Source organism: Procambarus clarkii, chromosome 90 (genome assembly GCF_040958095.1).
Source record: "Procambarus clarkii isolate CNS0578487 chromosome 90, FALCON_Pclarkii_2.0, whole genome shotgun sequence".
Taxonomy (NCBI): domain Eukaryota; kingdom Metazoa; phylum Arthropoda; class Malacostraca; order Decapoda; family Cambaridae; genus Procambarus; species Procambarus clarkii.
The window spans coordinates 16,661,178-16,674,003 of NC_091239.1; the positions used below are offsets into that span (position 1 = coordinate 16,661,178).

Below are 12,826 nucleotides of genomic sequence, written 5' to 3' on the forward strand. Positions count from 1 at the left end.
AAGCTTGAGGAACGGAGCAGAAGTGACATTCACCCCAAATGCAAGCTGAAACGACTCCACCAGCACTGCACGATATGAGGCAACAGTATTCGGCATAAGATGACAGATCCAGGGGTTCAGACGGGACACTCCAGAATGAACCGCATGTCCGCACCGTCCTATTTCGGAATTGGAAACAGGCGGGAAACCCACCGGAGGGACGCCATCGTTTCGACCACGTTCAAGTGAACCCACTCCAGGATGACTTGACTTGAGGCAGGACCAAAGAGCCAGAGCTCAACCCCTGCAAACGCATCTAGGTGAGTACAGAGTGCAGGGGAAGAGGCTTGCCCTGCCAGCACCGTACCCCCCCGAAGGAGAAGGAGCCTCCCAACTCCACCACAGGCAGGAAGAAACGACCCGAAACGCCCATGAATCTTGGGACCAGGCGACAGCAAACATCACGAACCTCCTCCTCCCCATCAACGGGGCAAACTGCGAAAGGGCCGACGACCCTTATGAGAGCCCAACCGATGCTCAGAACAAGCACTGCGTCTACCAGATGCCAATAGCTCCACAAGACCGTCCCAGGGCGGCCCTGAATGTGGCACTACTAGCTAATGACGACTAAAAGAACCCCCAAACCCTGGCACAACCCTTTTGGGCAGGACCACCACGATCCTCCCAGAGAACCAACAAGTTCAACATAGGCCAGTAACTATACGAAGCCGCCTGCAGAAAATGCATTGCTGCAGATTCTGCAAACAACAATGGACAAAATGAGGATGAAAGTCTAAGAGCCAGGGCCCAAGCAGATTCAAAAGTGTGGACGAACACCACCTGTCGGCACGCGAGGCATGAAGCAAAGAACAGAGACTGTTTCCTTCTGAATCGGTGCAAACAACTTCAACAAGGCGGCCGACGCCTGAGCCACTGAGGCAAGCACACCAGACTCAGGCCCGGAAGCTAGCTCTTCCACATCCTCCTCGAGCCAGTCCGAAGACAGCTCCAGCAGAGAAAAGTAGCACAAGACCAAAGCCAAATGCCCATGTGCGAACAAATCCTCAGTGACCAAGGATGCCAAAAGGGTAGGGACCTGCATGTGAAGCTGCACCTGGCCAATATTGCGAGGAAGCACAGGGGTGAACAAGCACACTGAGGTGCTCAAACTCGGCCCCCCCCCCAAGTAAACCTGAACGACTGTAGTCCACTACTGCCACTCAAGTGTGCGGTTCCGACAGAATGCATGCCACGCCCCCAATGAAAAGAAAGGGCAGTCTGCCAGCCAGGAAGACTCCGGCACCTCATAAAGCACCCAGTAAGGAAAAGAGGAGCTAAACTTAAAAGAAAGATCCATTATCAAAGCGTAATCCGGGTCTCGCATGAGGTAAGCCATAAGGGCCTCCTTCACCTCCCTAGGTGGAATGCAGGAAGCCGAAAACCTCTGGAAGGAGGGAACAGAGAACCCAAGGGAACCCGGAACTGAATCAGGGGAGGAGCCGAACTCATATCAAACTCGTACAGGGAGGGAGGGGATACGAAAACCCCTCCCCCCTGTAACAACAAACCCTGCCCCGTGGGTACCAACACCCAAGTGAGGTCAAACGAGGCCCAAGCCCCCCCCAAGTCAACTCCTTCCCAGCCCCGGGATCTTCCACGTCAGGGCCCGGGGCCGAGTCATCCTCCAAGTCTTCTGCCTCTGGAGAATAGGCAGAGTCCACTGGAAAAGCAGGGATTAAGGGGGTTCGCTGGCACAACCCGAAAGCCCTGGCAGGAGGAACAGGCTCGAATGCCTCTGCTACCGATCCGGAAGGGGCAGTTCCCGTTGCCCTCTGAATCTCACCACAAAGAAAACCCTGCCCCAATTCTGAAACCCTCAGACGTTTGGGAGCCGGGAGCAGGAGGCGGGCTGAGCAAGATGAATAATAGCAGGGAAGGACAAGGAGGTGCAGACGAAACCAAAGATGCGGCAACTAACACCCTCAAGTCCGGGTCCCTATAACGGGGCAGCTGCGAGGCATCTGGAAAGGCAACCAACTGAGTGTGTTGCAGCAACCTGAACCTCGCATGCAACATGGAAGCTGCTTGCATCTGAATATCAGTAACTGTGGACTGGGTGAACTGGAGTACATGCAAGGAACACCACTCGCCAGACTCTGGGTCAAAGGTGTCATTGACCCAACAGGCGGAATGATGGAGGCAAAGATGGTGAATGTCACAATGAGACAAGGAGACAGAGCAACCTTCAAACTCTCACTAAGCAAGATGGTACTCAGAGGACTCCTCCATCAGACCACTGAGCCCCAATGGGTGTTTCCAGGGCACTTAGGCTGACTGCTAAGGGAAGCCCAGGCGAGGTACTGCTAACCAGTTATCCCAGAGCTACCAAGCAATCCAACTAAAAGCTGAACCCCTGCAACATATACAATCACAGGGGCCTAGAGAAGGGTCACCAAAAATACAGGTGGACTTATAGCCACACAACTAACACCTAACTAACAACTAACACTCAACTTCACTGTAACTGTTATCATTTTTTTTGTCTATAAATTTTGCAAGTATTTACCTACTTAAAATTTTCTTAGATTAAGGACCTGCCCGAAACGCTGTGCGTACTAGTGGCTTTACAAGACTGTAATTACCATATTATGTATCCTCACATTCCCAATGTACCTTCTTGTATATGCATAAATAAATAAAATAAATAAATAAATAAATAAATAAACAAGACAGACCTCCCACATTCAAACAAAACAAAAAGCAAAGAAAAACCCTGCAAAAGCACAATGTCTCCAGGGGAACAGAACCAGCCGCTGTGCGTGTATCAAACAGCTGCACAATACCTTGTGCCCTAGCCAATGACAACACTACCTTCTACCCAAGTTTAAACAGAAGCAGGAACATCCTCAGCTAACTCCATGGACGGGCAATCACCAAGCAGCAAAAGAACCCTGTGGAGGTACTTCCTGAATGGCTTATGGAAGATAACCCTAAACCCCAAGGGCAATACTTATAGGGCACCTAGGGAAGGCGACCCTAGGCACCTGCAGCCCAGTACTTCTGGAATTACTCCTGGCTCGCACACAACCACACCACATAACAAACACCACAAGACACAGCACTGCTCAAGGATTGGAGCCAGAGTCGATTGAAAGCCACCCAACACAACAGCCTCAGAACTGGTGTTGGCTAGCCGGCGCAGGGGGTCTGGGACTCCTCCTTCCCCTTACCATGGAGGGGGGGGCTTCGTAGACAGCAGCATGGTGGCGACTTAATGCTTGTTTGCTTGTTTTCTGTTTGGGGAGTTCTGCCTGCTTGTTTGTCTTCTGGCTTGCAATTTTTCACCAGCTGTAGTTTGTTTTGGGATTCCTACCTTTCTGGGTGCCTGACCTGTTAGATGGCAGACATAGACTGCTTCCAACTACATGAGGGTGTCTATAGACCATTGCTCCTCGTGCCTCTCTGAGGAGACCAGGTTCTGGCTCGTGATCCCCGGTAGGCCTAGAACTCCATCGACTGACTGTTGCCATGGTCTAATATATACACATCAGCCCAGTATATCTCCGGGGAGCTGAAGGGGCTCTCCACAGAAAACTCATTTGTTTCATATGATTGGAATGAAAAAATGCTTTTCCTACAAAAAAAATGCTGATAAGAATTTTATTTTCTATAATTCTAGTATTTCTGCCATTTTTAGCTAGTTTAGACATGAAAATTTTTTTTAGATTTGTACAATTTCTTAAAATAAAAACTTCAAAATAGACTGTAGCTACAATTGTAGGCTTGTATCTACATATAGCACTTCACCACAGAGCTTTAATTACAAACTGATTAATCATTTTCCCCTAGTACTGTACCTCTCATTCATGCTCTACTAACAATTGTCTTGATACTTTTTTCAGCAGCTCTTCGTGCACCCTTGCCTCTTCCCTTGTCACACCATGAACTAATATTGGCTTGTCTGATTTATACTTTTACAGATTCTCCCAAGAAACTAGAAGATGTATTAAAGGAATTCACTGGGACAGGTTCTCTATCTAAGTACAGCCTTGATGGGGTAAGTGTGACTTTCTTTTTTATCTCTCGTACACAGTGTTTAAACGTAGTTTATTAGATACTCACTAATAAAAAGACATTAACATATTCACCTGCATAGTAAATGTTTACAAATACAGTATATAACAGCCTTAATATATTTATTTAATCTTAACATAATACAGTAATGTACAGTATATGGATGTACTGTCCTTGTATTCCTATACTGTACATTTGAATCAACATTAATTAATGAGTTAGCACTGAGAAGGTTTTTCTTCCAGTCCTTACATACCCCCACCTTCCACAACTTGACACTAACAATGCCAGTCTTCTCCAGGACATTGACTATGAAGGGTTCCACCTGTTTATGGATACTTACCTGGAGGTGGACACACCGGAGGAGCTATGCCGACATCTCTTTCTTTCTTTCGTTAAACGGACCAGACCACAGCCTGTTGAACCAAAGTCCATTAAGGTAGGCCATTTTAAGAGCCTCTCAAGTCTCATTATGTAAAAAATTTTACTTTAAATTATTTTGCCCATTTCATTGTGAAAAGTAGTGAGGTATCTCTGAGCCTGATGTGTCTTGCAAGGTTTTAGCATAGTAATTACATTCTTGTAAAGCCACTAGTACTCGCAGCATTTTGGGCAGGTCCTTAATCTAAGAAACTTGTAAGTATGTAAATACTTGCAAAATTTATAAAAATTATAACAGTTACATAGCATGAAAAAGATAAAAGATGAGAGAAAAATTGTAGGTATATTAAAGCACATAGGTACTGTAGCTCAGAATGATTGCAATGACAGCTTGAATAGTAGTTTGCCAAAACTTAGCAAGAATAATACAACATATGGCTAGGACATAAAAGAAGACAGCAATGAACACAATTTATTTTATTTATTTATTTATGCATATACAAGAATGTACATTGGGAATGTGAGGATACATAATATGGTAATTACAGTCTTGTAAAGCCACTAGTACGCGCAGCATTTCGGGCAGGTCCTTAATCTAAGAAAATTTTAAGAAGGTAAATACTTGCAAAATTTATAGACAAAAAAATGATAACAGTTACATGGAATGAAAAAAGAAGATGAGAAAAATTGTAGGTACAGTAAATTAAAGCACATAGGTAGCTAAGATTGATTGCAATGACAGCTTGAATGGTAGTTGACAAAAATTGGTAGGCACAATACAGCAGAAACAATATAAGATTGATTGCAGTGACAGCTTGAATGGTAGTTGACAAAAATTGGTAGTCACAATACAGCATATGGCTAGCACATAAAAGAAGACAGCAATGAACAGAATGATAAGGTTGTTTGATACTACATAAAAATTAGGAGATTGGGTAACACTAGGTACAGAGCAAATTTAAAGCTCAGTGTAGGAAACTAAGAAGATGAAGTTAGGTACTTTTTGGTTTTGCTTTTAAATAAGGCAAAAGTTTTACAGTTTTTCAATTCACTAGGGAGTGAGTTCCATAGACTAGGTCCCTTAATTTGCATAGAGTGTTTACACAGATTAAGTTTGACCCTGGGGATATCAAAGAGATATTTATTTCTGGTGTGGTGATAATGGGTCCTATTACATCTGTCCAGGGAGAGTTTCAGAGCATGGTTTGCATTTAAGAACAGGGGTTTTGTAAATGTAGTTGACACAAGAGAATGTGTGGAGGGAGTTAATATTTAGCAAGTTTAGGGATTTAAACAAGGGAGCCGAGTGTTGTCTGAAAGCAGAGTTAGTTATTATTCTGATAGCAGATTTTTGCTGTGTGATGATGGGCTTAAGGTGGTTTGCAGTGGTAGACCCCCATGCACAGATACCATAATTAAGATAGGGGTAGATTAGTGCATAATATAGTGAGAGGAGAGCAGAGTTAGGAACATAATATCTGATTTTGGAGAGTATACCAACTGTTTTAGAGACTTTCTTAGTTATGTGTTGAATGTGGGTGCTGAAGTTGAGTCTCTTGTCTAGGAATAGGCCAAGAAACTTGCCATCATTTTTATTACTGATGTTAATGTTGTCTATCTGTAGCTGAATTGCATTTGATGATTTGCTTCCAAATAAGATGTAGTAAGTCTTTTCGATGTTTAATGTTAGTTTGTTCGTTTACATCCATAAGTGGACTTTTTTTAATTCATTATTCACAACATTATTTAGTGTCTGTGGGTTGAGGTCTGAATAGATAAGGGTAGTATCGTCAGCAAACAATATAGGTTTGAGAATATTAGAGACATTAGGCAGATCGTTTATATATATAAGAAATAGAAGAGGTCCTAAGATACTGCCCTGTGGCACTCCAACGGTAATTGGTAGAGTGGAAGAAGTTGTATCATTGATGGTTACATATTGGTGTCTGTCACTAAGATAGGATCGGATGTAGTCAAGGGCAAGGCCTCGGATTCCATAATGCTGGAGTTTAAGTAAGAGGTAGTTGTGATTAACAGTATCAAAGGCTTTTCTTAGGTCAATGAAGAGTCCAATCGGAAACTCATTTTTGTCAAGGGCTGAGTAGATAACGTCAAGGAGACTAATGATTGCATTGTTGGTACTCTTTTGGGACCGGAAGCCAAACTGGCAGGGGCTGAGTATGTCGAATTTTACGAGGTAGGAATAGAGCTGTTTGTAAATAATTTTTTCAAATATTTTTGCTAGAATGGGTAGATTTGATATTGGTCTATAATTGTTTATGTCCGCCGGATTGCCTCCTTTATGGACTGGCATTACTCTTGCTTTTTTGAGGATATCAGGGAAGGTGTGACACTCTATAGATTTGTTGAACAGTAGTGCTATGGGTGGAGCAAGGGCATGGGAGGCTCTCTTGTACACAATGGACGGAATTTCACTGGTGTTCCCTGCCTTGGTTTTTAGAGTGTATGATGGACACAACATCTGCCGGGCTGATTGGTGAAAGGAGAAGAGAGTTTGGATAGCTGCCTGAGAGATATGTGTTAATATGTGTCTGAGTCTGTGGGATTCTACTGGCAAGATTAGCACCAACCGATGAAAAGAAACTATTAAATTCATTTGCCATTTCTAAATCAGTTGACGGTATATCCCCATCCTTGTAGAGTTTTATTTGGTTATGTGAGTGTTGTTTAGTTCCTAGGATACTAGAGATTGTTTTCCAAGTGCTTTTCATGTTGCCTTTTGCTTCATTGAATCTATTCACATAATATGCAAGTTCTGCCTTTCTTATGATACTGGTAAGCATTGATGAGTACCTTTTAGCTACTTCCTTTGAAACTAGGCCAATCCCAAGTTTCTTTTCATATTCATGTTTCTTGTTGATCGAGTTGAGAATGCCACTTGTGAGCCATGGATTGTTTAATCTTTTGCCAGTTACTTGATAAAGTTACAATGATAAAGTTGTTTTGATTAAGTACAAAAAGATTGGGAGATTGGGTAACACAAGATACAGAGCAAATTTAAAGCGCAGTGTAGGAAACTACAAAGATGAAATTAGGTACTTTTTGTTTTTGTTTTTAAATGAGGCAAAAGTTTGACACCTTTTCAATTCACTAGGGAGTGAGTGTCATAGACTAGGTCCCTTAATTTGCATAGAATGTTTACACAGTGAATATAGTCTTTTAGTGAATATATTATACATTTTACTATAGTGTACTGTATTTACGTTTTTAACTCCCAGTGTCTAAATTAATTCTTTTCACTTTTTAATGTATAATTAAGTTAAAAAGAATAAAATACTATAATAAGAAAGATGGTTAATTGTGTATGTATGGTAAATGGGGCACTAAATATTCCTTATTGGTGCAGGAGATGGCAGTGATGTCATCAGCGACGGCCTGTGCCCCCATCACCTCCCACAACACCTCTGGAGGCTCCATCAGCAACCTAGCCACTTGTTCCATCAGCGAGAGCTTGACTGTGGGTAGCAAGTCAGAGGGAGGTGGTGGGGTTAGTCTGGCTGACAAGCTCCATGGCCTCACTGAGAAGTTCTCCTCACTTGGACACACCCGTGCTGACTCTGAGGCCTCCAGTCGTCCTAGGACTGGTATGATGACACTCGACTTTTTTCTCTCTTTTTCATGCTTCTTTGTACTTTTGTCGATTTTGTCATTATTTGAGCTGAACTAATTTGAGTTCCACTGTACATGTCCCACCTGGGGTTTTCTTTTAAATACAAATACAGTAAATATATTTTGTCCATTATCTTCACTACTGAACAATTGTTTCATTAATTTATTTGACATAGTCTCGGTGCTGTATCCTGGGTACGCACCCAACTTCCGAGGAGCTGGACGAGGTCTTCGAACGCTGATTGTTATATTGTTATATATATATGTGTGTGTTCTCTTACACAGTATATATATGTTAGGCTTATAGTGAGGTTCCCCCCCCCCACCTTTTCCTAGGTCAAACTACTAACCTTCCCCAGGATGTAACCCCACAACAGTTGACTAACTCCCAGGTACTTATTTACTGCTAGGTGAATACAAGCGTTAGGTGAAAGGACCAGTCCCAACCTTTTCTGTCCTGCCTGGAATTCGAACCCAGAATTCTTGATTGTGAACTGAGAACAAACCCAACTGTACTACCAAAACCCTCTATGCAGTACTGCAGTTGTCTCTATAAATTTGAGAGACATGGGTTGTTACCCATGCACAACCCATAGGTAACATGTATCAGATTGCATCTTTACATCTTTACATGCAGGTAGTATAGGGGCGTGTGTCCACCCAATGGTGACGGTGACACAGACGAACAGTTACACCGATGGTAAAATTGAGAAAAGCACTGATTCCTCACCTTCACAGTCCCAGATGTCTCGCTCATCTTCCAAGAAGTCCAACAACTCGCTTCTTGTTACTAATGGCAAGCTAGAAGGTAACACCATGTAAACTCAAATATGCATCTTCAGAAAATTCTGTACACTTAATTTGTTATTTTTGCATGCAATTAGATGTTACCTAAGTGTTTTGTCAGTTGATGCTTCTTTACTGGTAAATTTATAGCTGATTTAGAATCTCAAATATGTCTAGCAGATTACCGATGCTTAACTATACAGTATATTGTTAGCTATTCATTTATGATTGCTTAAAATATTGGTATTTGAAATTCAATAACCCTGATGCTAGTAAAATGGACCCCAAATGGTTTCAACCAATTAGCGAGTCTAGTGACACTTTCACATTCCAATGGTGCTACAACACGTCATCTGATTGCTGAATTTTCAGTTCTCAGTACCCGAGCATTTCTATTTGCATCAACCAGTCTAAAAACTTACGAAAATTCCAAAAAGATTCCAAAAATCGTTGTTATTGTGTGGACAGAGCATATTTAGGACATGAGTGGACTAACCAGAGCTACCAGCTCGCTCAAGAGGTCTCCCTTGTGATATAAATGTTCGTAAATTCATCACTGTCATACCTAATTTATTATAAATACTTTTTTCTGCATTTGGTTCTCGAGTAAAAATGTCAGCATCTTGTATCATGCTGGTGTTATGATTTACAGGCACTATCTAGTGATGACAATCTCCTGAGTCATGTCACTACAGGTACTGTATTTTTTCTCCAAGCCATACAGTAGGATTTCACAAGCTCGATTTATTTGTAATAAAAAACAACAACATATCATCTTGTAAATACTGTAAATCAATAATTCATTAAAAATAAAGGCATACAATGTAAATAGAAGCACTTACAGAATATATATAAAAAAATATATTTATTTTATTCAAAACTAATTATTAATTTCGTAAATCAATCAGATATCAGTCTTTTCTGACAAATTAAATGTAGCCTTCAGCTTCACAAGACAAAGATATCACCATGTTTTATTTTAGTTCCAAGTCTTATATTTTCCTTGAACCTTTTTAGTCTTAATGGTTTACCTACACATGTTCTTTGTTTTTATCTTGTATCTCTAGTTCTTTAGCCCTCACTCTTATCCAAGAGTCATTTTTTGACATATGCATGTTTCAAATTATTTACAAATGTCTTCTTATCCCTTCCTCATTTTTCATCTTTACCTTCCAATATTTGACAATCATCTTTTGAAGCATTACTCTATGTTTACATATTTATCTGTGTTTACTGTATTTCTCATTCTGATGTTTCCTTGAATTGAACTTGTCATGGTCTTATTCTCATATTTTTCACATCTTAGTACAGTATTTTCATTGTCTTATTAGCATAGCCTTTCATCTTATTCACTTCTCCTATACTTCAGACATGAAGCACTTAGTAAGAAAATCCAGCAGTATCGAGGTCCACACAGTACGGGTCAACCTCAAAGACATTATATGTTACCTGACGCTGTTGGAAGGTGGTCGACCAGAGGACAAATAGAGTGTGAGTACCTACATGTCCCACACCTGCTGCCACTGTACTGGCCCTTGGCACAATTAGTTTTCCAGGAAATACCAGCACCACCTAGCTCAAAGGAAGGATCTGATGACCAGTGCAGCAGGGGCTACAGGTGTCAGACTGATGGTAGCAGTCAGAAGAGTAAAGGGAAAAGCTGGCTTTGATCCCAGGTGACCTGCACTGCTGTCTAAGGGTGACAGTGCATCATAGCTGGGGTATTTACCTCCCAGCAATGATTGTTTGCCTTGTTTACCTATGGGTGCCTAATTTCCTTTCAAGCTATTGCATGTTTTGTTGCCCATATGCTTCTGGTGGGCGTTTCTTAGTTTTGTGGTTGATGTATGCTCCCTGAGCTTCCTTACCTAATGGAGTGAGCCAGATTTTGATCCTGGTTTCCAGTAGGTGATGGAAGGATATCAGAGACCTGGTGTGTTGGCTAAGACTTGGTGGAGCTATAGTTAAGCTTGGGGAACTACCTCCCCCAAGCTTAACTTAACCAATGGCTCCCTCATAAAAAAAGGGCAGAAGTGGGGGGGGTGCTGCTTACAATAGATTGCAAAGTTCATGGAATTTTTTGTCTTAAACAGGCATTTTTATATTACAAAGTCAAAATATTCATATCAAAGATGATGCTGACTCTGCTAGTTACTTGCCAGTGTTCTACAATAGATATTTTACAGATACAATAAATATATTACCTCTTTCAAATTATTATTAAAAAAGTACTAACAAACAATTATTATTTGTTAGAAATATATTATTCATCTTGACAAATACTGGACAGATTTTTGTCTATACTGTTTATGCTCCGTAATCTGAATTATATGGAGCCCTACTTCAATTCAACTTAGCTGAATTTCTTAACCCTTTAACTGCACAACGCGCCTGCAGGCCAATGTCTGGGTATGCTACGCGCCTCCGGGTATTTGTATTTTTCACGTTCTATTCAAAATTCTCACAGCTACATAGGGTTCACATCAGCTTCCTCAGGGCTCTTGTAAACAGGCGCCATCTTTAAAAAAAAATCGTGGTCCACATTCCTGGGTGTGAGAGCCTCAGTAGTGAGTGAGCAACCAAGGCCGGCACACGCAGCATGAGCTCACAGCACTGCTGTTCAGCTTGTGACCACATCATCGCCTAATAATGTCAAAATATATATATAACTTGTATTATCTTCAAACGACTTCTTAGGTTCCTTTACTAAATAAACTTGTGGTCAATTATGTATTTACAGGATTTAGTGACCAGTATTGTGATAACAGCAGGATTGTGGTGATACAGGTAATAAGAATCGAGGTAGCCTCACTGTGTGGCAGCCACTCTTGCTTTGCTCATCATACTAGCTTAGTGGTTCGCTATTGTGAACACATTTGTACATGGGTATATACAATGTGTGTATATAGTGTAGTAACAGCAACAGAAGTATGTTGGGAGGAGCTATTTTGGTGAGGGAGGTGACGTAATCGTAGTATCGTCTACTGGCTGCTGTGTGATTTCTCATGCAGTGTATAATAATATATAAATAAATGTTTATTCAGGTAATGTACATACATACAAGAGATTTTACAAAAATTTATAGATTTATAGATAGAGCTAGTACATACAATGCCTAAAGCCACTACAGTATTACGCAAAGCGTTTCGGGCAGTAACATCATCATTCGGGCATAACATCATCATGACCACGTATGGTGGCCACTGTAAAGTTTGGCCACAATACCGGCTTACTTGCATAGTTCTGGTGAATAAAATATGTAGATAGGTATATATAACATGTGTAAATAGTGTAATACAAACAATAACAGTATGGTGGGAGGAGCAATGTTGGCGAGTAAGATGTTGGAGGAGTGAGGGAGAGATTGGATGTTGGAAGAGTGAGGGTGTGGCAGCTGACACTTGCGGAGTTCTGAGTGTGTTCATGGGGAATATATATAGTGTGTGATAGTGTATAGTGTGTAAATAGACTGTATATATACATAAATTAGCATAATACAATGGAAATATGTGCCGGATATGTGTACACATGTCATGCACGTAACAGTGTCTTCGGACAGTACGGATGTTCTACTGCCATAATATAGTGTACATGTTCATTATACATAGGATTGGCATGTAAAAGCATATAAAATGTATTTGGAACTGTGCGCAGAAAATGAACAAAAATATATTTGCGGCAACTTGCGCATCCTGCCCCAAGCGCCCTACCTGCCCTGGGGGCGTATGCCACGGGTGACCAGGGAATGATGACATCACGCACGAACTTACGGACCCCATAGCAGGTAAAGTACTTACAATTTCGACCTTCTGTTTACTATACCCTTACTCAAGGAAGGGTTTTTGACACATTAAAAACAGAAATTAATTTTTTCCAGATTTTATTTCCTGCGCATTGGGAAAGGTGTCATATTTGGAGGCCGTGCAGTTAAGAGGTTAAAGAAATGTCCAAAAATGAACAAATTCACTATTTTCTG

The 12,826-nt window shown here is 41.3% G+C and overlaps 1 protein-coding gene across 1 annotated transcript in view; it reads left to right on the forward strand.

Moving 5' to 3' along the window:
- The window catches only part of Dgk (diacyl glycerol kinase 1), a 222,674-nt gene that overhangs the window by 108,842 nt on the left and 101,006 nt on the right, over nt 1-12,826 (forward strand). The window contains 6 exon segments of the mRNA XM_069318563.1: nt 735-873; nt 3,829-4,036; nt 4,355-4,492; nt 7,802-8,039; nt 8,702-8,872; nt 10,220-10,339. Coding sequence (XP_069174664.1) covers nt 735-873; nt 3,829-4,036; nt 4,355-4,492; nt 7,802-8,039; nt 8,702-8,872; nt 10,220-10,339 — 1,014 coding nt within the window.